General features: G+C 47.7%; 1 protein-coding gene across 1 annotated transcript in view; it reads right to left on the bottom strand.

Moving 5' to 3' along the window:
• Positions 1-24,699, bottom strand: part of LOC147440753 (Chaperone DnaJ-domain superfamily protein) — a 111,774-nt gene that overhangs the window by 4,534 nt on the left and 82,541 nt on the right. The window contains exon 3 of the mRNA XM_086482586.1: positions 23,816-23,853. Within this exon, the coding sequence (XP_086338712.1) occupies positions 23,816-23,853 (38 nt within the window). The remainder of the gene's footprint in view (positions 1-23,815; positions 23,854-24,699) is intronic.

The following is a 24,699-nucleotide window of genomic DNA, read 5'->3' as shown; positions in this document are numbered from 1 at the left end:
CATGTAGAGAGGACGACTCCAACAACCCAGTCACTGAGAAGTTGACGTTCAGTAAGTATGATGGTTAGATGGATACTTCTGTGATTCATTCTTCGTTGGATCAATTTAATGCTTACTTCACAACTAACAAGAAAACCAACGACATAAAAGTTTTGACTGATGCCATGTATCTAGCGGGTGATGCCATTAATTGATATCAAGCTTGGCAGGAGTCACAGTTGGCTAAGCATCTCGAGCATGCCGCGGATGGTGTACCCCTCTCTTTTAGTTGGGTCGACTTCCAAGTCAAGATCAAGACTCATTTTATGCCACCGCAGTACCTTGATCGGTTAAAAGAAAATTGGCACGACTGTTGTGTCTTTTTCTAACCGTATTATGCAGATTGGCGTTCAATTGCGTAAGTCGGATGAGGATCGCAAGGAGGCTTTCCTCTTTGGGTTGGATGAGTACATCCAGTTCAATGGGCAAGTCTTCAATCCTACAGACTGCAATGACGCCGTGAGAATCGCTCTAGCACAAGAGATGAAGCACAACAAAGGTAAGCCGAAGGAGAACAAGTCAAGTACCCCTCAAGACCACCGCCCCTCTAGACCAACACAATAGTAAGAACAACGGTAATTCTTCCTCTTCTGAATCTTCTTCTACACCTCGAGCACAACACTCTTCACCTCACAGTGATAGTAAAGGAAAGGCTAAAACTCAGGAAACCCCTAAGTTCACGCCTGATGAAAAATCTGCTCAAGGAATAGTAGGAGGTTGGTTTAAGTCTTGAGAACGCACACAGTATGCACATTGCAAAGGAAGGAAGATGTTTTGAATGTCAAACTAAAGGTCACATAAAACGAGTTTGTCCTAAGAAAGCACCTAAAGAACCCACAAAATCCACATCGTTTGTTAATGTAATCAGTGAGAACACTAATGTGTCCCAAGTTTAGGATCATCAGAACCAAGAATCCGGACGGCGCGCTCAAGTCTTGCTCCCTGTAACGCTACTGTGAAGGCTCGTTGCTGCTGTCCTCTCCCTCGCCATCGCGTTCCAGCTTCCACACCCCCCCACCCGCTGCCCTGCTGTGCGCAGCCCCACTGCCTGCCCGCCCCTTTTGCCCTGTGCGCGCTGCCCTGTCCTGAGCTGTGCGTAGCCTGCCCTCCTGCCCCCCCACCTGCCCAGCGCGTCCCGCGTGCTGCCCGCCAGCCTTGCCCCCTACCCTACCCCCCCCCCCCCCCCCCCCCCCCCCCCCCCCCCCCCCCCTCCGCCTCGGTTTCTCCTCGTCATCCGTTGCAGTTCGGCCTCCTCGGCATTGCTTCGTTTTTGGGGCAGTGTCTCCTGCGCCTGATTGCAACGTCCGCCCGTCGACCTCTTCTTACGACACAGCAGTAGACACAGATGGAGGTTCCAGCTTCGCCACAGAGGGACTCGCCAGAAGCCCCCTCGCCCGACCCCGCTGAGCCCACCATTCGACTTGCTCTATCGCCGACAGAGCAAGCGAGCCTAGCCGTTGAGGTAGAACGTTTGCAGGCGACTTCGGTCATCTGCAAAATTCTCGACACCCGTTCTAGTAGAGGAGAGCTGCGAGACCTTCTCCAGGCCCGCCTTCTCGCAGAGGTGGGCAACATCTTGGATGTCCAGATTCTCGGACGAGGGTACTACCAGATCGAGTTCGAGACCTCCGAGATGGCTTCCAAGGTCATAGCTATGAGTCCACTGGCCATCCGAGCATCACGCGCCCACTTTCGACAATGGCGACATGGTTTTGACCCGACTTCGGATGTGCTAGTAGAGAAGGCAGACATCCCCATCTCAGTCTGCTGTCCGGGTTTACGGAGGGAGTACCTACCACTTCTTTCCAGGATTGGCTCCGCCATCGGGACTGTCCTGGAGACACCTCGTACGACAGCATCAGTAGTTGCCAAGGCGGCTGACATCCCCTCAGTTCAAGTTTTGGTCAGAGATACCCACACGCTCCTGAAGCTCATCCTTCTGCCTCGGGTGAGTGGGGGTTGGTTAGACAGAGTGTGGAGTACTCGGGCCTCCCGAACCAGTGCTCCATTTGCAGACAGATGGGCCACCTAGCGAAGGCCTGTCCACGGAGGAGGCCACGACCTGCACCTTAGCCTCAACCCCAGCCTGCCAAGGCTGGGCCGCAACCACAGCCAGCGGCACAACGCACAGATTCAGAGCCACCCTCCGAGCCTGGGGCTCCAGCGGAGAAGGGATGGCAGCAGGCCCGCGGCCGTCGACGCCAGGGGCCACAGCGACAGCCTAGCACTCATAGTGGCCCTCAGGTGCCTACTCAGCAGCAGTGGGTTCCCACGGGGAACCGCTTTGGTCCTCTTGAGCAGGAGGAGCCCCCTACGCCAGCCTCCACCTCCGCTTCACCCTCGCAAGCCGCCCCCCCTTCAGAGTTCCCCTCCTCCTCCTCATCCTCCCCCCCACCCTCTGCTCCCGTCCACTCCCCTCCTCGCCCCTCTACCTCTGTCGCCCCACCCCGCTCCTCTGCCCCTCCGCCCCCCCCCCCCCCCCCCCCCCAGCCCCTTCTCCCCCTCCTCCTGCTCCAGTTCCACAGTCGACTCAGGAGATTGGTCCCTCGCCGGCAGCTAGGAGATCTCTTGGCAGTGCCTTTGCCACGAGTCGCCTAGCGAGAGAGGGTCAGCCCTTCTTGCGGCCCCCTCTACAGATTCAAACATCTTCCCTTGCAGCTATCCCTCGTGGTCTGACGAGCATTGACCTCCGACGCCGTTGGGATTTCTTCGACTATGGGTTCACTCGCTTTCTCGGCGATTCCGCAGCAGACCACGAGGCAGCTTGCTTCAGGGTCCATGCTTTGTTCCTCGCCGCTAGGGGGACAGAGGCCTTGGACTCAGCAGTTGGTTTCTCCTTCCCCCTCTGTGGTAGGGCCAAGACAGAGTGGTCCCTCGACCCAGTGGTGGGATGGTTGCATACACAGGTTCTCGAGTTCTCTCACCACATGGGAGAACTTGGAGTTACAGATTTGCTGCAGACTTTGTGGCCACTGGCCAAGTTTGCGGTGACACCCCCAGACTCAGCAGGATGTAGGCACATTGTGGTGTACTTTTTGGCTGATACGCAGAGTTTGCCTTGCTATGTATACATTCATGAGGACTCCTGGACAGAGGAGGTTGCTTTACGCACGGCTCGCTCTTCTTGGGCTTGGGCTAGGCACTCACTGCAGTCTCGCCTATCTAGAGGACGCTCGGATGCGGATTACTCCCCATCCAAGCCAGCCTTGAAGATAGCACGTCTTGCTGCTGCGGCAGCATCTGTTCTCTCTCGCTCCCCATGAGGATCGTCTCGTGGAACGTGCACGGACTAGGTGGGCCCCAGTTTCAACGACAGCGGGGCCGATTGCGTCAGGAGCTTCAGCGTTGCCTTGTGGAAGGAGAGATTGATCTCCTTATGCTTCAAGAGCACCATCTGTCTGAGAGCCGCATTCAACGATGTGGTCAGATTTTGCGTGGACGATATGATACCTTTTGGTCAGCTGCTTTTGGACCTGGAGGCATGCAGGGTGGGGTATGTATGACTATTGCGGACTCATTGCAGCAGGCCATTGTGGACAGAGGGATTATTGTGCCAGGCAGGGTTCAGTGGATTACTATGCAGGTTCAGGGTGGCCTTGTGGGCTTCCTGAACATCTATGCGCCCAATGTAGCGAGTGCTCGTGCAGAGTTTTGGTCACAGATTGTTGAGTCTTTGCCACAGGCTGACCATTGGTGTGTAGGAGGGGACTTCAACATGTTGGAGGACCCTTCTGATAGGATTGGAGGCAACCATGTTACTCTGCATGGAGTCGAGTTAGCAGCTTGGGAGAGGTTGTGTATGACTTTGAGGGTCTCGGATACATGGCAGCACTCTGGCTTTGTGAGGCCTTCAGCGAGTCTTGCCTTCTCTAGATCCGACCGCAGAGTGGAGGAGTGAATCTATCGCGGATAGATCGCTTCTACACTAGTGACCACTTTAGTGACTTGAGGGGATCAGTGGGCATCCTCGAAGGGACATCCTTCTCGGACCATGCACCAGTGATCCTCACAGTGGCAGACAGGCAGAGGAGTGGGAGCACGATGCTTCGCATCCCAGAGCGGGTCTTGTTGGACTCAGCACTCAGAGACAGGGTAGAGGCTCTCTGGACAGAGGGCATGGACAGCCAGGCTCTACCTGCAGACAGAGTGGCCTTAGGCCTAGCTCAGCTTAGCCACTTTTTTCTCTAGGAGTCTCTGGCTCGACGGGCTACAGCGAGAGAGGAGGCGTAGCGTCTCAGACGAGGCATTGCTTCACTACAGAGGATGCAAGAGCAGCATCCAAACAGTCCATGGTTGGAGGAGCAATTATAGCAGGCTCGACAGGAGCTTGCTTGCACAGAGGAGAGGCATCATGAGTTTGCCTTTCACCGGCAAGCATCTCAGTGGACTCAGGTGGGTGACAGAGTGATAGGTGTTTTTTTTGAGACAGTGGGACCTCGACACTCGCATGCCAAGGTCAATCAGTTGAGGAGACCCGATGGGTCAGTTGTTTGTGAGCCCGAGGATATGCGTGCAGTTGCTACTGACTTTTACCTTGAGTTACTGTCGGCTAAGCCCCAGCCAGAGCGGCAGGATGCATGCAGGGAGTAGGTTTGGGCACAGATGCCTTGTCTTGTGAGTGAGGAGATGCGCCAGAGGCTAGAGATGCCTCTTCAACTTGAGGAGCTGCACACGGCTCTTAGGGCCCTCCCTCGTGGTAGCTGTCCAGGTGAGGATGGGCTGACTCCCAGCTTCTTCTTGGAGTACTGGGACCTGCTTGGCCCAGATCTTTGTAGTGCCTTTCAATACATTCTGCACACAGGAGTGATGCCGGATAGCATGAGTGAGGGCCTGATTTACCTCATTCCAAAGGAGGGTGGCTCCTTGGATGAGATTCGACAGTGGCGCCCCATCACCATCCTCAACTGAGCCTACAAAATTCTTGCCAAGGCTCTGAGTTTGAGGATTCAGCCACTTTTGGAGAGCCTTATACATGAGACTCAGACAGGTTTTGTCAAGGAACGCAGTATCCTTGACAACATCTTCACTTTCTGGGAGGCTTCTGCCCTGGCACGGCTCCGTGGGGAGGACCTTGTGATTCTTTTTCTCGATTTTGAGAAGGAATACGACAGAGTTGACTGGGACTTTCTAGAGGGCACTCTACGTAGGATGGGCTTCTCAGATGCTTGGATCAGAGGGGTGTCAGCTTTGTACAGACACGCTCACAGTCAGGTGCTTTTGGCAGGAGGTAGAGGTGAGCGCTTCATGCTCACACGATCGATCGGATAGGGTTGTCCTCTTACCCCTTTCTCTTTCTGTTCTATGCGGAGGCGATGAGATTGCCCGAGCCAAGGTGGCTTGGTCGGTCATCATACTTCCTTGTTCTCAGGGAGGGCTTGGGATCATTGATCCAGCACAGCAGAGCAGAGCCCTTCTTGGGAAGCTCGTCGTCAGAGGACTTCTTCCAGGCGAGGAGCCCTAGAAGGAGTTCTTGCTACAGAGGCTTTGTGCCAGGGTGCCTCAGTCAGGAGTCCCTTGGCAACCTTCGACCAGATGGATCTTTACAGAGTTGCGCCGAGTTGGTTTGAGCAAGAGACTGGAGGACCGCTTCGCTGTGAGTTTGCTTCGATCTTGGGAGCTCTTACAGCGTGGCCTAGAGCAAAGACAGCCGACGTGCACGGAGGAGCGCCTACGGCAGCCCCTCGTCTGGAACCCCATGGTTAGCACTCAGAGAGGCCACTTGGTTGGGAGTCGGCCTCATGTTTCTTTCGGTCCCATGGCAGCAGGTCGAGCGCGCTGTCTAGGTGACTGGCTAGAGTTCACAGGTTTGTCAGAGGAGGTGCAAGGTCTCCAGCTACAGGGCATGAGAGGGGTGCAGAGCATGTGTCAGGACATCTCAGAGTCATTTCCAGCTGAGTGGCTCACGCCTCTCGAGCCAGTAGCACCCCAATGGATGGGAGCCTTCACACGACTGGAGGTTCTCATTTCAGTCAGGGCCTGCTCAGAGACTGTCCCAACCCTGTTCTTCGAGCTTCAGGGTGGGGGACGACTACAGCGAGTTGCAGTAGAGGCCCCGCAGGTAGCAGAGTGCTGTTTCCAGAGGATCCGAGTTGTGGGCATCTGTGGGAGGACTTGCGTCATAGACCCTGCCCCAGCAGCTCTTAAGACTGGACACTGGAGGCTATGGGCTTGGGAGTGTTGTCCACTGGCACGAGTACAGTGGGATCCTGGTGAGTGGCTATGGAGGCCCCGCTGCAGCACGTCATTCGCAGGAGGAGGGCCTCACAATCGAGTTCTTGGCAGCCTTTTGGCAGAGGCTGTGGGACTCCAGACAGCCGAGGCGCGTCACTCTGTTTCAGTGGCTGGTTGCACACAGAGCCACAGCAGTAGGGAGTTGGCTTGTGCATAGTGGTCTCTCGTGTTAGGGAATAAAGGCCTAAGTGCCTTGTACTTACTAACTTATAAGTTAAAAGTCTTATAAGTGAGGGGGCCCAAGTGTGAATGGCCCCCTAGTCACTTACTCATATACTCAAAGGTCAAGCCCAAAAATTGGCTAGCGTGACTTTTCCCAAAAATCCAACGAGCTCTCTCTCTCTCTCACGTTCTTTCTCTGCGTGTGCTCCTTCTGCGCCAATCTCCTCTTCTCCTTCACTCTCATTGCATAGAGCAGCAAGTGGGCTCTCTCTCCTGCTCCCCCACACATGGTATCAGAGCTTTAGGGTTTCCAAGAGAGCCATCTTCGCAACACAGATCAGAATTCTGTTTTTGCTCGCTGCGGGAAGGATATTCAACCGTTTTCGATCAACTCTGTCGCGAAGGGATCCTCTCACCGTGTAGAATCGACCTCCGGTGACAGTTTCCCCAAAATTAGGGTTTCAAAAACTGGCGAACAGCAGCCTATTTTTGCTGAAATTGACTAATTTCGGGGTCAATTTGATGCAATTTCATTAGGGCAAGTCTCACAGGTCAATCTTACAGGTGTTTACAGGTCTGATTTTTGCCCTAAAACAGGGAATTTCAGCAAGCAAATGATGTATACACCTTGTGGAAACCTTTGGTAAGGGTTTGGCAGTGAATGTACGCCGTTTTGGGGTGATTTCGCGTGAAATTTGCTCGCTGTTTTTCTGTAACAGCAAGCTGTTTTTTGCCCGATTGCGCACATTTGGGCGTGTTTAGGTCGGCAAAACAGGGTTTCAGTGTTTGCAATCACTCAGAATGGCTTCTAGCAGTGAAAGTGGAAATTTGTTGCACATTCGCAAGCTTGAAGGGGCCCATAACTTTGCTATATGGAAGAAGCAATGTTATAATGTGATGTTGCAGAAGAAACAGGCGAAACCTATTAAGTTACAGGGTGTGAAACCGGTTGATATGGAGGTTGAAGAATGGGAAGAAGTGGACGAGTTGGCTCGCTCCACGATCATGCTTTCGGTGTCTGACAATTTACTCTTCAATGTAGAGAATGAGCAGACAGCATGGGGCATGTGGAAGCGTTTAGACGAGTTGTATGCACAGCAGAGTGCTGCCAGTAAAGTGTATTGGCTTAAGAAGCTTATGGATCTCCGCATGAAGGAGGGCACGCACATGTCAGTGCACCTCAATGAATTCAATTCTATTTTCAGCCAACTGACAGAGCTGAAATTCACGATTGATGAGGAGTTCAAAGCTACTTTTCTGCTATGCACATTGCCCGAGAGTTGGGATGTATTCCGGACAGCTCTTAGTAACTCAAGTGCTTCACTTAAGTATGCAGATGTAGAGAGTTCTCTCTTGATGGAAGAGATGAACAGGAAGAACACCACAGGTGGGTCTTCTAATGCATTGCACTTGAGAGGCAGGTCTCAACAGAGGGAGAAATCTGACAGTAAGGACAGGGCACGCAGCAAATCTCGTAGAAAAGATGTTGTGTGTCATCATTGTGGAAAGAAAGGGCATTATAAACGGGAATGCTATGAGTGGAAGAAAGAGAAGAACAAGGGTGCTGAAACTGATGCAAAGGACAAGGGAAATGCCAAGAAGAGCACTGTGTTGATTGAGGAAATCAATGTTGCTAGTAGTTGTGAAAGTGACAGCAGCACTGATGTACTCAATGCCTCTTCTGTGGATGCACATACCCTTGCTATGGGTTCTGATGTGGACATGCATACTTGGATTCTTGATTCAGGTGCCTCCTTTCATGTAACACCTCATAGGGATTGGTTTACACAGTACTCAGGTGAGGTGCAGGGCACTGTTTATTTGGGAGACAACTATGCATGTGACATTGCAGGTATTGGCAGTGTCCAGTTTTCCTTTGCTGATGGTATGACTTTTGTTTTGCACAAAGTGCGCCATGTGCCACAACTCAAGAAGAGTTTGATCAGTACAGGGCAGCTAGATGATGCAGGCTATCACACCACTTTTGGTGATAGCAAGTGGAAAATTTGTAAAGGGGCCCGGATTGTAGCCAAGGGTTGTAAATCGGACACTTTGTATCCTTTGCATGTATCTAGTGTGCGTGACCATGTTGTCGCCGTAACCGAGCAGCCAAGTGTTTCTTTGTGGCATGGCCGGTTGGGACACATGAGTAAAAGAGGAATGAAAACTCTGTCTCGTTGTGGTTATTTGCCGTGTTTGAGGTATGCTGACTTTTCTCATTGTGAGCACTGTATTTATGGTAAGCACAGTCAAACACCGCACAAAAGGTCTCTTTCTTTGAAGTCTGACAGGTTAGACTTAGTGCATTCCGATGTATGTGAAATGCCACAGTTTTCCTTAGGGGGAAAGAAATATTTTGTCTCGTTTATCGATGATGCTACACGTAAGGTGTGGGTGTATCCAATACGTGCTAAAAGCGATGTTTTGGATACTTTCAAGAAGTTTCTTGCGTTTGTTGAGAATCAAACTGACAAGAAGCTTAGGTCTTTGCGCTCAGACAATGGGGGGGAGTATGTATCAAAAGCATTTATTGACTTTTGTGCTACTAAAGGTATTAAAAGAGAGCTCACGGCTCCTTTTAATCCCTCTCAGAATGGAGTTGCAGAGAGGTTGAACCGGACTATCCAAGAGAAAGTTCGGAGTATGTTGTCACATGCTGCATTACCTCATGGTTTTTGGGCAGAAGCTGTGCAAACAGCTATTCACTTGATTAATCGCTCACCTAGCAAGGCTTTGGGTGGAAAGGTGCCTGAGGAGGTGTGGTCTGGCAAGCCACCCTCATATGCACATTTAAGAGTGTTTGGTTGTGAGGCCTATGTTCACATCCGGAGTGAACTGTGCACCAAACTAGAACCAAAGTCTCATAAATGCATTTTCCTAGGATATGGTGAGGATGGTGAAATGGGGTATAGATTATGGGATCCCGCATTACGGAAAATCATACGCAGCAATGATGTCATCTTCAATGAGAATTGCAGCACAAACAGCCCACAAAGGTCGAGGAAGTGCGCCGGGTTGTTTTTCGTGAAGATGTTACATATGGACAGCCAAGAAGGCCCAATGTTCAGCAGCCTTTACATGCTGAAAATGGTGCTGAAAATCAGCCATTAGCTGCTGAAAATCAGCCCCAACAAGTTGCCATTGATGCACCACAGGTAGGGGAACAGGTTGATGCTCCTAGACCGCCCGTTGTTGCGATGCAACCGGCTGAACAGCCTGCTGTTTTTGATGGTTTACAGGCTGAAAATCCACCTGTTATGGATCATTGGGTGCGTAGGTCTACTCGGGTGACAAGGCCCCCCGATAGATATGAACCGTCTTTGGACTATGTCATGCTTACTGATTGTGGTGAGCCGTCTTGCTATAAAGAGGCTATGCAACGGGAAGACAGTAAGAAATGGTTCAAAGCAATGGTTTCGGAAATGCAGTCTTTGGAGAAAAACCATACATGGGACTTGGTTGATTTGCCTAAAGGGCATAAGGCTCTGCCATGTAAATGGGTTTACAAGACCAAGGTCACATCTGATGCTTCTTCTAAGTACAAAGCACGTTTGGTTGCTAAAGGGTACAAGCAAAAGCATGGTGTTGATTTTGATGAGATTTTTTCTCCTGTTGTAAAGCTTGCCACATTACGTCTTGTTTTAGGCCTGGTTGCTTCTGAAGATATGGAGTTAAAGCAAATGGATGTCAAAACAGCGTTTTTGCATGGCGATTTGCTTGAGATGATCTATATGATGCAGCCAGAAGGTTTTGTGTCAAAGGGGCAAGAGAAGAAAGTATGTAGACTCTTAAAGAGCTTGTATGGTTTGAAACAGTCTCCCCGTGCATGGTATCACAAGTTTGATACATTCATGAGGTCTCAAGGATACAAAAGAAGTAATTCTGATCACTGTTTGTATATCAAAACGGCAAGTGATGGATCTCTTCTATTGCTGATTTTGTATGTTGATGACATGCTTATTGCGGGTAAAAATGTCACGGAGTTGGATGCATTACAACAAAGCTTAAAGAATCGCTTTGACATGAAGGATCTTGGTGATGCTAATCATATTTTGGGCATGCGTATCTCTCGAGATAGACCTAACAGGCGTCTGTATCTATCTCAACGAGATTATGTTAATAAGGTGCTACATCGTTTTCATATGGATGGGGGAAAGGCACTTGGTACTCCGCTGCCTCCATATGTAAAACTGACGGCACATGACTGCCCAAACACAGATGATATGAGGGCTGAAATGGCCAAGGTTCCTTATGCATCAGCCGTTGGCAGTTTGATGTATGCTATGGTTGCTACACGTCCGGACATTGCATTTGCGGTGGGAGTGGTAAGCAGGTACATGAGCAATCCTAGCAAAAAGCATTGGGAAGCAGTGAAGTGTATCTTGAGATACTTGAAAGGCACTAAAGACTTGTGCATTTGTTTTGGGAAGAGTGAGACATCTGTGCATGGCTTTACAGATGCAGATTTTGCTGGACATCCAGATTGCAGGAAGTCTACCTCTGGATATGTGTTTACATTCACAGGAGGTGCAGTTTCTTGGATTTCTAGACTGCAAAAATGTGTTGCTTTGTCTACCACTGAGGCTGAGTATGTGGCTGCCACTGAGGCATGCAAAGAAGCTTTGTGGCTCATGCGTTTGGTAGAAGAGCTTGGCATTAAGTCACCGGTTCCTGTGCTACACTGTGATAGTCAGAGTGCTATTATGCTTGCAAGGAATCCTGTTTTTCATGCCAAGACAAAGCACATAGAGGTGAAGTATCATTTTATCAGGAGTGTGCTTGATGACAAGAGCATTACACTTGTCAAGGTGCACACAGATGACAACCCTGCAGATCTTTTGACCAAGAGTCTTCCAGCAGAGCGGTTTGCATATTGCCGTCAGATGATGGGTGTTGGATGAGTAAGTGCATGATCAGCTGTTGTATCATAGTTAGCTGATTCTTTGATCTCCCAAGGTACATTGCCTTTAGGTGGGAGGTTGTTAGGGAATAAAGGCCTAAGTGCCTTGTACTTACTAACTTATAAGTTAAAAGTCTTATAAGTGAGGGGGCCCAAGTGTGAATGGCCCCCTAGTCACTTACTCATATACTCGAAGGTCAAGCCCAAAAATTGGCTAGCGTGACTTTTCCCAAAAATCCAACGAGCTCTCTCTCTCTCTCACGTTCTTTCTCTGCGTGTGCTCCTGCGCCAATCTCCTCTTCTCCTTCACTCTCATTGCATAGAGCAGCAAGTGGGCTCTCTCTCCTGCTCCCCCACATCTCGGCCGCATGTGCATCTTGTGACTAGTTGGTGGAGAGTCAGCGTCATTGTCTTTGGGACTATCCCTCGGCCCAACAGGTGTGGCTACGAGTTCTTCGACTGATGCCTGCTCTCTCCACGGCTCGACAGTACACTTGGGGGGCAGCGGCCTGGTCCACACTCACGGGCCCGACACTTTAGTTTGAGCTGTCTTCCACCAGCAGGATGATAGTGATGCAGGGGGGGCGACCTACACTTCAGCCTGCTACAGAGCGTGCAGTGAGAGAGAGGAGTGTTGGGAGCTCATCAGTGGCCTGACACTTTGGTTCATCTGGCGGGCCCGCTGTTTCCGCATCTTTGAGGCTCGCCCTGTGCCACCAGCAGAGACTGTTCGTGACTTTTGGCTAAAGCTGATCCATACTCTGAGAGGACAGCTTGAGGGACTACAGGGTAGCTCTGACCGCATGCGGGAGCGCCGCGAGGCTTTCCTTCGACTCTGGCGCCCTGGGCCTTTCTACACCATAGTCCAGGGGGTGTTCATATGGCACTACTGTCCACCTGTGTGGCTCTTCCCTCCTCCCATCTCTTGATTTAGCCTCATTGTATATATGCTGTTTTTTCATTGGGAGAGTCTCCCCATCATGCTTGTTGTAGCCCTCTCTTGCAGAGGTGGCTATAGCCCTATGGGCAGTTTTCATTAACTAATAGAAGGATCTATTTCTCGAAAAATAAAATAAAATGTGTCCCAAGTTTCTACTAATCATATAGATGAGTCTCTCATGTAGTGTTATGGTCATGTGAATAGTCAACGCATTGTGATCTTGTTTGATTATGGTAGTATGCATGATGTGATTAGTGACTCTCTAGTGAAGAGCGCAAGTTTAGAAGCTCTTCCAATAGATCCCATTGTGATCTCTGGATTTCCTCCTGGCATGCACTCTTCCTTCACGCATGACTGTCCTAATGTGACAGTCTTAGTTCAAAATGTCGGTTTTCATCGTAAGTTTGTGGTTTCTCCTCTCAAAGGATGTGATATGTGTAACAAGACTTGGACACTCCAAGTCAAGAATCACCCGCGACAACACCAAATAACCACTTCAAAACAATTCACAGATCACAATAGAGTTTTGCACTGGCCCGACAGAGTTCCGTGCCTAGAGATATTGGCCCCAAAGACTGGCGCCCCTTTCGGTATTTCTTGTTATATTAATATGATCAAAGTACAAGAGTGTGGCTAGGGTTTCACTCTCAGACTTTGCGTCCAGATGCTCTGAGAAGTGAAGCCCTCTCCACATATTTAAAGGTACAAGGGATGCCCAAAAGCAGAGCCCCAAAAGCTTTTTAAATTAAAAGCACTAGTTCTCTCTCTCTCTCTCTTTTTTTTTTTTTTGGGGAAAAGTCAGGGCTGTATATTACTAAGTACAATATAATCCCCAGCGAATGCCAAAATAGCCTATCACGTGGGGTGTACAAGCTAAATGTAAGGATGAGAGCCACTATAGTGACAACTCCACTAGAACAATCTCATGGTGGTCGGTGTGATGAGTGGAGGAGAAACCACCGAGGGGGGGCATAATGCCATGTAATCTGGCCGCCTGTAAGTGTGAAGAAGAGTGGGGATCGGGCCCAACGTCGAAGGAAGGCAAATCGACGAGCCTCGGCTGCTCGAGATGTACCTGAGGAAGAATCCCACTGCCAAATCAGGGTGTGAATGATGTCCAGCCAAATGGCAGTGAGGGTATCCTGAAGGAGCTGTGGAGACGCACTGAGAATGTGAAGACAACGAGCTCTCCAAACATTCCATAGTGTAATGCTAGTGATGACTGAAAAAACTTCATCACGTGTCTGAGGATCCCCCTGCCAAGCAATCTGTGGTAACATAGCCAAAGTCCCTCGCTGATAACCAGTCGAGGTAAGCATAAGAGCTGGATCTGTGTCTGAGCCCTCGTAGAAAAGATGCGGTCCGGGCATCGGCATCAACCATGAGACAGATCCCCAAGTGAGAAATCCATGCTGAACACCCGCTCTGCTAAGTAAAAAGCAAACTGCTAGCCACACTACATGAGAAGGTGAGCATGACCAAAGACAGTGTGCAGGTGACTCAAGTAGTCGCAAAGGACAGCGAGTACATAACGGATCATGACCCATAGTAGCTAGCCAAGTCCCAACTGGAAGTCCTGCATGTGCAATCATCCATATGAAAAAAGAAATACGACGAGCCGCATGTAAATCCCAGATGGCTGACCAAAACTGTTGTAGATAGGCATGGGAGAGACCTGAATGTAACCAGAAACGCATACGAGTGGGCTGCTCTGGGTGCTGTCTCATCAATGCTAATCTTCCAATTCTGACAGTGTACTCAAAGAATGATACAGGTGCACCGGTGGGGTTAGAGTGAGGCCAACAATGCCACTCTCCTGGGTCCCAATAAAGCTGAGATAGGGCACGACCCTCCCACACCCAAAGCCTCCAAAGTGCAGCATCAGCGGAAGCGAAACGGGGGTCAACACAACGACGCTTCCCGCGGGAGCCAACTACTCGTATGGCCTCCCATCGAGCCCCGGGGGAGACAAGGTGCGGAGAGCATCTTTTTTTTTAACAAAACAAAGCAGGTTCTCTCTCTCTCTTGGCGTGGAGCTCAAAAAGCAATCCAAAAGCTGTCAGCGCGTTTTGCGGCGCAAAATCCGGAAATCCGTATAGCTACTTCTACTGCCATGTGGCACCCCGGCAGAATTACGGTTTGCTGTCAGAAATTAGGGTTTCTGGCAGTTTTTAGGGTTTGCAGGGATTTTAGGGTTTCAGCCTGAAATTAGGGTTTCAGCTTCCCGTAGCCACGTCATCACTTTGTGACATACCCCCCTCTTGAAAGATTGTAATCGACCGCGATTACGCCTGCAAAACCGACAAAAGCCATAAACCGTCTTAGCAGACATCGACTGTTAGTACATTCAACATTCATTCGGATCTTAAGACCATGATTTATCGGCAATGTAGCTAACAATCACATCTAGGTCCAATCGGGACCTAATCGATGTCCGATTGACTAACCCCTATTGCAACCATGTCTATTCGAGATCAATCAGACCAAAATGCTGCAGTCATTTCGTCTATCAGTTCCTGCACTCACAAGAAGTCAAGAACAAATCAGTATCATTATCAGGAATTCCATTTCATAAAGTCATACAGCAGAATACTGTCGGCTCTCAGTATCCCTGAAGCTCAAGGAGACATCAGTGACTTTAGTATCTAAATCAAGGCATTTGTTGACAAAGGAGTGAAGTGACTCCCCTCTTGTGCATCCCACTGCACCAGATCTCCAGCCAAGCTGAATTTTGGGTTCCATTTGGAGTAGACTATGCTAAACCAAAAGCATTGAGGTAAAGTTTCACAATCTGAGGAGTATCTGCTAGGTCCTCCTCCTCCATCCACTTCGCATCAAGTACAGGATAATTCTTGAACTTAACCAAGAACCGCCTTCGGACTTTACCCTTATTCTTCGTATCCCTATGTGCCAAAATCTGTTCAAGAACAAGGATCTTCTCGTTTTCGTCCACTTCGGGTTGCTCATCAGGCTCCCCATCATCAGGCACATCACCTTTAAAAGGTTTCAAGAGACTCACATGGAAAGCATTGTGAATCCTCCAAGTATCTGGCAGTTTCAAATCGGAAGGAGACATCATTTATCTTTTCAGTAATCTGGAAAGGGCCATAGTATCGCATACTAAGCTTTGGAAAAAGACTCTCCTTTCCCTTTTTCTTTCGTAGGGGTGCCTTCTCAAAACGTAAGAGCACCCAATCATCCTCCTTCAATTTCATGTCGCGCCGATGGCGATCCGCTACCTTCTTCTATCGTTCTTGAGACTTCTGCAAAGTCTCGCGAACCTTGGCGAAAGCCGTATCCAGATCTCGCGTATATTCATCCGCTTCAAAGATCTTATCTTTCGTGCTCAGGAAGGGTGGAACCTTCGCAGCACCTTCAACAATCTCAAATGGTGCCTTCCCCGTCGAAGAGTGTATCGTGTTATTGTAGGCAAATTCCAACAAATCTAGAACCACTGAATTGGCAATCTCAGATTGCCCGTCAATCTGCGGGTGGAACGATGACGAGAACTGCAACCGCGTGCCAATGTTCTCCCAAATTGCCTTCCAAAACAAACTTGTAAATCTGGGGTCTCTGTTGGAGACAATCGTCTCAGGTATGCCATGTAATCTGAAAATCTGGCCCACAAACAGTCTCACTAAGTGATCTGGCTTGACTGTTTTCTTCACTGGAATGAAACTGAGCCTGTTTGCTAAATCTGTCAATAACAGTCCAGATACCATCGTGACCACTCTGTGTTCTCGAGAGATCAAAAATGAAATCCATCCCTATACTTTCCCAGGGGCGGGTGGGTATGGGTAAAGGCTGTAACAATCCCTGTGCCTTTATGCCTGTCAAACTTGACCTTCTGGCATACCAAGCAACTGCGCACAAACTCCTCCACATCCTTCTTGAGTCTCGGCCAAAAGAAGTATCTCTCTACCCCTTTCATGGTGGTAGCAATGCCGCGGTGACCCGTAAAAGGTGGATACTGGCATTCAGTCATAACCTTTTCCCTCAACGGCTGTGTAACGCACAACATAGTCTTTTTCATCAAGTAGCCTTCCCGAAGGGAATATCCAGCTATTGTCTCCCCATCCCGTATCCGTGTGAAAATATCTGCAAAATCTGTATCTGTGGCATACTGATCGACCATATCCTCGAATATCGCGGAAATAGCCAGAACCAACGGTTTCCGAGACAAAGCATTTGCCAACACATTCTTCTGTCCTTGCACATGAACAATCTGGAAGTGGAACTGTGACAAGATGTTCGCCCACCGCATCTGCTTTTCTGAAAGCTGCTTCTGTGACAAGAAGTAGCGCAAACTCAGATGGTCTGTAAAGACAGTAAAATCCGCTGCGAGTAGGTAATGCCGCCACTGAGTAAGAGAATGGATAGCCGCCAAAAGCTCTTTCTCATAAATATGTGTTGTCATCTCTGGCCTAGAGAACAAACGGCTCTCGTAAGCTATGACATGGCCTTCCTGCATCAAGACCGCACCCAGACTACAACCACAAGCATCACAATATACTTCAAATGACTTCTGCAAGTCTGGCAAAGTCAAAATAGGTCCCGTAGTCAATTTCTCTTTCAATGTCTGAAAGGCAGTTACCTCTGTGGATCCCCACGAGAAAGGTACTCCTTTCTAAGTCAAGGTATGCAAAGGGGAAGCAACCTTTGCAAACTTCCGTATGAACCGCCTGTAGTACAAACACAGTCCCAAGAAGCTTCTAACTTCATGGACATTCCTCAAGTCGGGCCAATCACGGATAGTCTCTATCTTGGCCGGATTCATTTGCACTCCTACTGCTGACACAATGTGTCCCAAAAAGTGTATCTCTGGTAGGAAAAATTCACTTTTCTTTGCATTAATCACTAACTTGTGATCTCGTAATGCCTGAAAGACCTGAAGCAGATGATCTCTGTGTTCTGCCTCATTCTTGGAGAAAACAATGATGTCGTCGAAGAAAGTGCCAACAAATAGCCTGTACTCTCGAAAAATCCTATCCATCATCCGGTTAAATGTCGCAGGAGCATTGGTTAAGCCAAAAGGCATCACCAAAAACTCCAATAACCCAAAAGTCGTCCAACAAGCTGTCTTGTAGACGTCTCCCAGCGCGATCCTGATTTGATGATATCCACTCTTCAAGTCAATCCTTCTAAAGCACTAGGATCCCTGTAACCTGTCCAGTATATCATCGATCGTAGGGATCGGGAATCTGTTCTTGATGGTGACTTTGTTGAGAGCTCTATAATCGATGCACATTCTCCAAGATCCGTCTTTCTTCAAAACCAACAACACTGGAGAGCAATACGGTGAAGTACTAGGCTGGACAAGACCCTTATCCAAGAGGTCTTTCACTTGGTTCGTAATCTCTTCATTCTGTGCTCGGCTCACACGGTAGAGTGGCCGGTTCGGTGGTGTACTACCAGGTATCAGATCAATGGTATGATCTTCAGGACGAGCAGGTGGTAACTCTCCTGGCAGGCCTTATGAGAAGCAATCGGCATGAGAGTGTAGAAAATCTTGGCGTTCTTTATCAAGTTTAGACATATTTGTCCTAGCACCATCACTCAACTCTTTCATAAAGATCGAGTAAACAAACAGACTGGATTTCATTAATTTTAAAATGGCCGAAGCCGATACAATAGGGACAGACTCGCCCTTCAGTTTAATATCAAGTACAATTTTTTTGCCCTTTTCTGTAGTCAAAGTCTCTTTTCTCGCCCGATAATCGACCACGACATTGTTCTTGTGGTACCAAGGAATCCCTAAGAGAACATCACAACCCTCCAAAGGCATTATGAAGAAGTCCTCATGCCCCAAATACCCCTGACAATGCAACCGAAGTTTGCCAATGACATGTGTAATAGCTACGTCCTTGCCGGGTGCCGCTAGAATTGCCTCTGCAAGTGGTCCCATCCGATCGGGAGTAATCTCGAGCCGCGCCGCCAATTCCGGTGAAATGAAGTCAGCCTTGGCTCCTCCATCAAAGAAAATCAAGGCCTCTTGATCTTTCACTTTGCCCCAAGCTCGACAAAGTTCTGTACTCTCATCCATGGTGTCGGGATCCGTACCCACACAATCTAGAACCAGTCCTGTTTTCATCTTGCCTTTTCGTACACGGTCCTCAGCTGCTCTCGAACTCTCACGCCTTTCGTCGTCCTTGTCATTCTGTTCTTTCTGTGCCTTTTTGGGGCACTTCGCGGAGATATGTCCAGTTTCCCCGCATCCAAAGCACTTCCCCTCCCTGATGAAGCGAGCCCGCTGCTGAGGAGTAAGCCTGGGTCGTGCATCCTTTTTCTCTGGGTTGCTCTTTCTCTTTCTACTTTCATTCCCAGAAGTCTGTCCGGTTCGTTGTGTCGTGACCTCATCTGTGGGGTAGGTCAGACTGCCAGAGTGAATTGCAAAGCCCCGCTTTGCATGACTCATCAACTCCTGAATAGAAGCTGACTTCTGTTCCAAGCAGTGGTCTCGGATCTCTGTAGGTAGACCCAAGGTAAACCGCTCAATCTGTTCTCTGAATGAGATCTTCTTGAATGAAGAGGCGGGTAGAAAAGAGCTCCAGAATCTTTCACAGTAAGAATTCATTGTATTGCTCTTGGTCATCCGGAGTCAACCTCTTGAGTCAACCAAGAAGAAATAAAAAGCCTCTTGAATTTCAGCCATGTAACGGGCACAATCTTGCTTAATAGAAGCGTGGACCACCAAGTACGAGCATTCCCCTTAAAATAAGAGGCAGCTCTCCAAATCTTGGAGTGCTCTGAGTAGCGTCCTCCCGCGAAAGCGATGTGAAACTGCTGTATAAAAGACAAAGCCTTCGAAGCATCGGAGTATCCCGAAAAAGTATCAAACTTAAGTGCTTGGCCACCTTCCTTAAACTCTCGGACTTTCTTGCTTTTATCTTCGAGAAAGTCATACTGGTTGGCTTTGTAAAAATTCTTCTTGTTCGCATAAAGGTTTCCGTTGTCAGAGTCTGAACTGTCCGTAGACGAGTCCTCTGTAGAAGTGTCACTCACTGGGCGAGACTTAGACTTCCTTGCCTTTTTCTTGCCCTTTCCAAAGCGTTGTTTCTTGCTTCGCTTTTTGCTTTTCCTGTCTTCTTCACTCGAGTCTGAAGAGCTAGAAGAACTGTCAGAAGAAGAAGAAGAAGAACTAGGTAGGCCTTCAAACTTAACGCGCTTCTTCAGTTTCTTTGTTTTGTTGAATGTCGACCGACGACCCAAATATCCCGGGAAGTCAGTACCTTTCTTCTGCTTTTTGTCATGCTTTTTGCCTTTCTTTTGCACGTCGAAAAGCTGAGCAATCCGTGCATCAACCACGTTCTCCAGTTCCTTCTCCGTATATTTCTTGGAGGCAGAAGGTTTCTTGAGAGCGGGTTTCAGGAGTGTTGTGGTTCTCTGCCACTCCATTTGTACCTCTTCCAAAGAGGTCTGGTTCATATATTTTGCCATCTTCGGGTCCTTGGCAAAATTGAGCATCATCTTTGTTGCATCATCAATCAATTTCCGACGCTCCATCTCTTGCTGCTCCGCAGGAGTAGGCCTAGGCGGGCCATACTCCGTGCCGGAATCTTCGTTGTGATCCCTGCCCGCATCTCCAAATGCAGAGGGAGTCGACTGATCATTGCCTGAAGCCATAGGTGCCGCGGAAAAATTTTTTCGTGGATCGGATTTCCCGTAGAAGAGAAATCGGCTGTGCTCTGATACCACTGTAATAGACTTGGACACTCCAAGTCAAGAATCAACCGCGACAGCACCAAATAACCACTTCAAAACAATTCACAGATCACAATAGATTTTTGCACTGGCCCGGCGGAGTTCCGTGCCTAGAGATATTGGCCCCAAAGACTGGCGCCCCTTTCGGTATTTCTTTTTATATTAATAAGATCAATGTACAAGAGTGTGGCTAGGGTTTCACTCTCAGACTCTGCGTCCAGATGCTCTGAGAAGTGAAGCCCTCTCCACATATTTAAAGGTACAAGGGATGCCCAAAGCAGAGCCCCAAAAGCTTTTAAAATCAAAAGCATCAGTTCTCTCTCTATCTCTCTTAGAGAGCATCTTGTTTTTAACAAGAAAAAAGCAGGTTCTCTCTCTCTCGGCGTGGAGGCCAAAAAGCAAGCCAAAAGCTGTCAGCGCGTTTTGCGGCGCAAAATCTGGAAATCCGTATAGCTGCTCGTGCTGCTACGTGGCACCCCGACAGAATTAGGGTTTACTGTCAGAAATTAGGGTTTTTGGCAGTTTTTAGGGTTTCAGCCTGAAATTAGGGTTTCAGCTTCCCATAGCCACGTCATCACTTTGTGACAATATAATTTTTGGCATCAAGTGGTTTAAAGATTATTATTCTCAAGCTAGTTGGAAAGAAAACAATTTCTCTCACAGTCGAAGGAGCACCTCCTATGGTTCTTCATTGTGACAAGAACATTCCGTCTTTGCCATTAATCTCTCACTCTCATGTTTTGAAAGAGGATAAAACACGCACTCTCATAGTCTCTCTCAGTACACAGTTCCATAGTCCAAAAACGAGTCAGTCATTGCATAAAAAGGAATCTCTTTTTGTCATTCCTTCTCCTAAGCACGACACGCATTTTGTGCATGATAGAGATTTGATTGTTCGTAAGGATCATCAAGCCTTCAAGTTGCTCTAGTTTGTATCAAGTACACCTTGGAGTGACCGTCAAGCTAGATGATTCTAGTCTTGTGAGCGATTTGGTGGTTTGATTGAATATGTTCCTGGTAAAGATAACCCAATTGCAGATGCGATCAGTCACACAGGACAGATCTTGGCTCTCGAGTCGAGGTCCAAGAACCCATTCAGGAAGTATCTCTTGTTCGCATGATTAGTCAATATGCATTGTTCGAATCTCTCATTTGTGATGATCTCTTGTATTTTCGTCACTGTCTTTATGTGTTACCTTCTCATAGGAGCGCCATATTGCACGATGCACATGATTCACTCACGGGTGAGTATAGATGCATGAAGATCACTCTAGAAAAGATGGAAATTTTGCATTCAAGGAATCCACAACGTTTCACGATTGTACGTCATGTTAGTAATTTTTGCATGCTCATCCCTTGGCAAGACACAGTCACAGCAAAGGACTCGCACGTTTGTCAATCAAACATTGGTATTCCCTGTGTGGTTTGCTACAGTTGATAGATTTAGGTCAAAAAGTCAAGTTTTGATCCCATTTTTGACATGTACTTGCTGAAAGGTTTGACACTTTGTCACATTTTTCTTCTGCATTCCATCTGGAGTCATTTAAAAAACATAGTTTTTTTCCACTCACTAGACAAGTAACAGATGTGTCTATGATATTGTGTTTGAAGTGGTTTCAAGGAAATCCCCCAAAGGAGATTCTTGAAGAACAGGAGATCGTAGACGAAGTTGAAGACATGGAGCTGAAGCAGATTGTTCTGCATCGCTTTCAGCGCGGCCCATAGAAGCAAGCACTACAGACCTTCTTAAAGTTCAAGTATCGCGGGACCCACGCAGCAGAGTGGGCCGGCAAAGAGTTGTTGCCGGACTATAGGAAAGCCATACAACTCAGTACAAGTACCTCACCTTGAAAAGGAAGGGATGTCGTGTGCACATCTAACCCCATAACTCCTATTTGTAGGGTTTAGGACAACCTAGGAAGTGTTCTGGCAACCTTGTGAGCCTGTACGCAGGACGTGGATGTCCAGGCACTTACAATAGCTCTATACCCTTTGATTGCACAACCCATTCCCAACTGCGCATGAACCACCTCTTACAGGGCATTTTTATTTATTAGATGATCCTTCAAATTCCCAAATCGTGGGGTTTTCTTGGAGGCTGCCCCACCTAGTTATTAGCAAGTATAAATGCACACCTTTGTGCACCAAAGTTAGCCAGAGGAGCAATGAAGAAGAGCCTCTCAGGGACTGGCAATACCAACGTTTTTGCAGCCTTGCATCAGCGTTTTTCAGCCAGCAATCAGCCCTAACCTCGATGCAAAACCCGTAGTTCTTGTCTTTGTGTTCTCGTCTTGTTTTTTGCACGTATCTTCCTTGCTTTGGTGTGAGTCTCTGTTGTGTGAGTGAGTGAAGTTTGGTTTATGCATGCATTGTTTTGTCTATACCTTCAAGGCTTGCTTTTGGGATTGTGTGTGTATGTGTGTGATAGTTTACAGGGAATGGCCATTTTCAGGTCCTCGATCCCTGTTCCCATCCCAATTTCCCGTTCCGGATCCCCATTCCGTGTTTCAAACATGAGTATCCGAAACAGGGAATGGCATTTCATGCATGTCCATTCCTGTTCCCCGTTCCGATTTCCCGTTCCGGGTAACTATGGGGTGTGTGTGTGTGCGCGTGGGCGTGTTCAACTTGTTTTGTCGAGTATAGTGTTCTTTTGCGTATACTTTCTCTGGTTTTTGATTTCTTGTTCGTTGTTTTGTTTTCCATGTTTGTTTACTATTTTTTTGGATTGATTTTGTTTCCGTATGTGTGTAGGGATGTTGAATTGGGGTTGGGTTGGAGCTCTACGCTCTCTACCACGCTTTCTGCTAATGGACTTCTTTTCTTGAGCCACAGAGATTCCTCTCTATCATCCTGAAGTTTCCTACCCACAGTGGATTATAGGAGCCACCCTCAGTGAATGGGCTATCCTCTACAATGGTCGAGACCTCCTTTGATGTATTTTGATTATGTAATATGAAGGGTAGAAGCCCTCCTTTTTTGGAGAGAGAGAGAGAGAGAGAGAGAGAGAGAGAGAGAGAGCATTGCTTATGGTCCAGCTTATATGTAGAGTAAGAGTTGTCTGCCTTGTCATAAGCTGCTTCCTTCCTTTTATAAAGGACCATATCTTTTATCAAGAAACACCTCAAGTGCCGATGGCTCAAGGTGAAGTACATAATACAATGAAAAAGACTACAATAGAGGTGTAATAAAAAATATGATATACAAAACCAAGACTATTTCATGGTTTTGATGACTGGATTCTTCTCCTTACCGCTTAACAAGTATCCTCCAAATATAAAAAATGTTGCTCTAATCTAGCCATGAGCTCAGATACGGCAACTCATCCTAAGACAAGTACTGGAAGGCGTAAGAGGAGGACATCCACAATCATACATTCTCCATCTCCATTCACTTTCTTTTGTCAGTTAAGTTCACTAAATTTAAGTTGTTTGGAAGTGATTACATTCAAGATTCTGCTACAATGCTTGGCTTGTATCGCAATCCCCTTTTTTCAAATATGTAGGCCGTTAAAGTTTTCCCTATGGTGTTCAACATTAAAATCCTGAGGACTTTTCCCGAGTTCTTGTACATTTAGTTACGATGGATCAAGGTGTGAGCCCAATTTTTTGGATCAAAAGAGAGAGATAGATAGAGAGCTATGTATGTATGTGTGTGTGTGTGTGTGTGTGTGTGAATACACACACACACACACACACACATATATATATATATATATATATATATATATATATATATATAGAGAGAGAGAGAGAGAGAGAGAGAGAGAGAGAGCTTGTTATAGATCATCTTCAAGCTAACACAACACAAGTCAATGTGATAAAGAACACTCCTCCTCTTACCTTACTGAAGTGTTTTGACCAACTCGCCTCAATAAGACCTATAAAACACAACACTCGTTAGAAAGAGTTGAAATAGTATGACCTTACATAAAAGTGCTCGAAGAGGTCTTATGTAAAGAAGCTTTTATAGAAAAATACAAGATTCTTAGTCCCATATCATATATGAGATGCTTTAGGGTGGTGCTTTATATTGCTTTTATACTTAAGGTTGTTGTGGTAGGAAAGGCTAGACTAATAAGTTCGCTACATTGTTGAGATGGGGACAGAGTGTCCGACAAATTTATGTCGATGCATGTAGCTAGTGCACTTCACTCTACGAGTTTCATCCCCCATTGCTTCATGGTTTTTGGCGTTCTTGTATAGCTAGTTGTTGTATTGGGCTGGCCACTCGCTGCATTGCATGTAGACTCCATGGCTGGAGCCTTCTAGGCAGGTCTTGTTTTTTGTTTTGTTTTGTTTTCGGAGTTGGGTAGGGCACGCCCTGTAACAGACTTGGACACTCCAAGTCAAGAATCAATCGCGACAGCACCAAATAACCACTTCAAACAATTCACAGATCACAATAGATTTGCATTGGCCCAGCGGAGTTCCGTGCCTAGAGATATTGGCCCCAAAGACTAGCACCCCTTTCGGTATTTCTTTTTGTATTAATCAGTCAAAGTACAAGAGAGTAGTTCGGGTTTCACTCTTAGACTTTGCGTCCAGATGCTCTGAGAAGTGAGGCCCTCACCACTAATTTAAAGGTTACAAGGGATGCCCAAAAGCAGAGCCCCAAAAGCTTGAAAGCAAAAGAAAATTCTCTCTCTCTCTCTATGAGAGTCAGTAAAGCAAGTTCTCTCTTTTTCTCTCTTTCTCTCAAAGCGTAGCTTAAAGAAAAAGCCCCA

The sequence above is a fragment of the Adiantum capillus-veneris genome, chromosome 15 (genome assembly GCF_014529385.1).
Source record: "Adiantum capillus-veneris isolate H3 chromosome 15, ASM1452938v2, whole genome shotgun sequence".
Lineage (NCBI taxonomy): Eukaryota > Viridiplantae > Streptophyta > Polypodiopsida > Polypodiales > Pteridaceae > Adiantum > Adiantum capillus-veneris.
The sequence above is the reverse complement of the archived record's forward strand: the minus strand, read 5'-3'. Positions and strand labels throughout refer to the sequence as shown.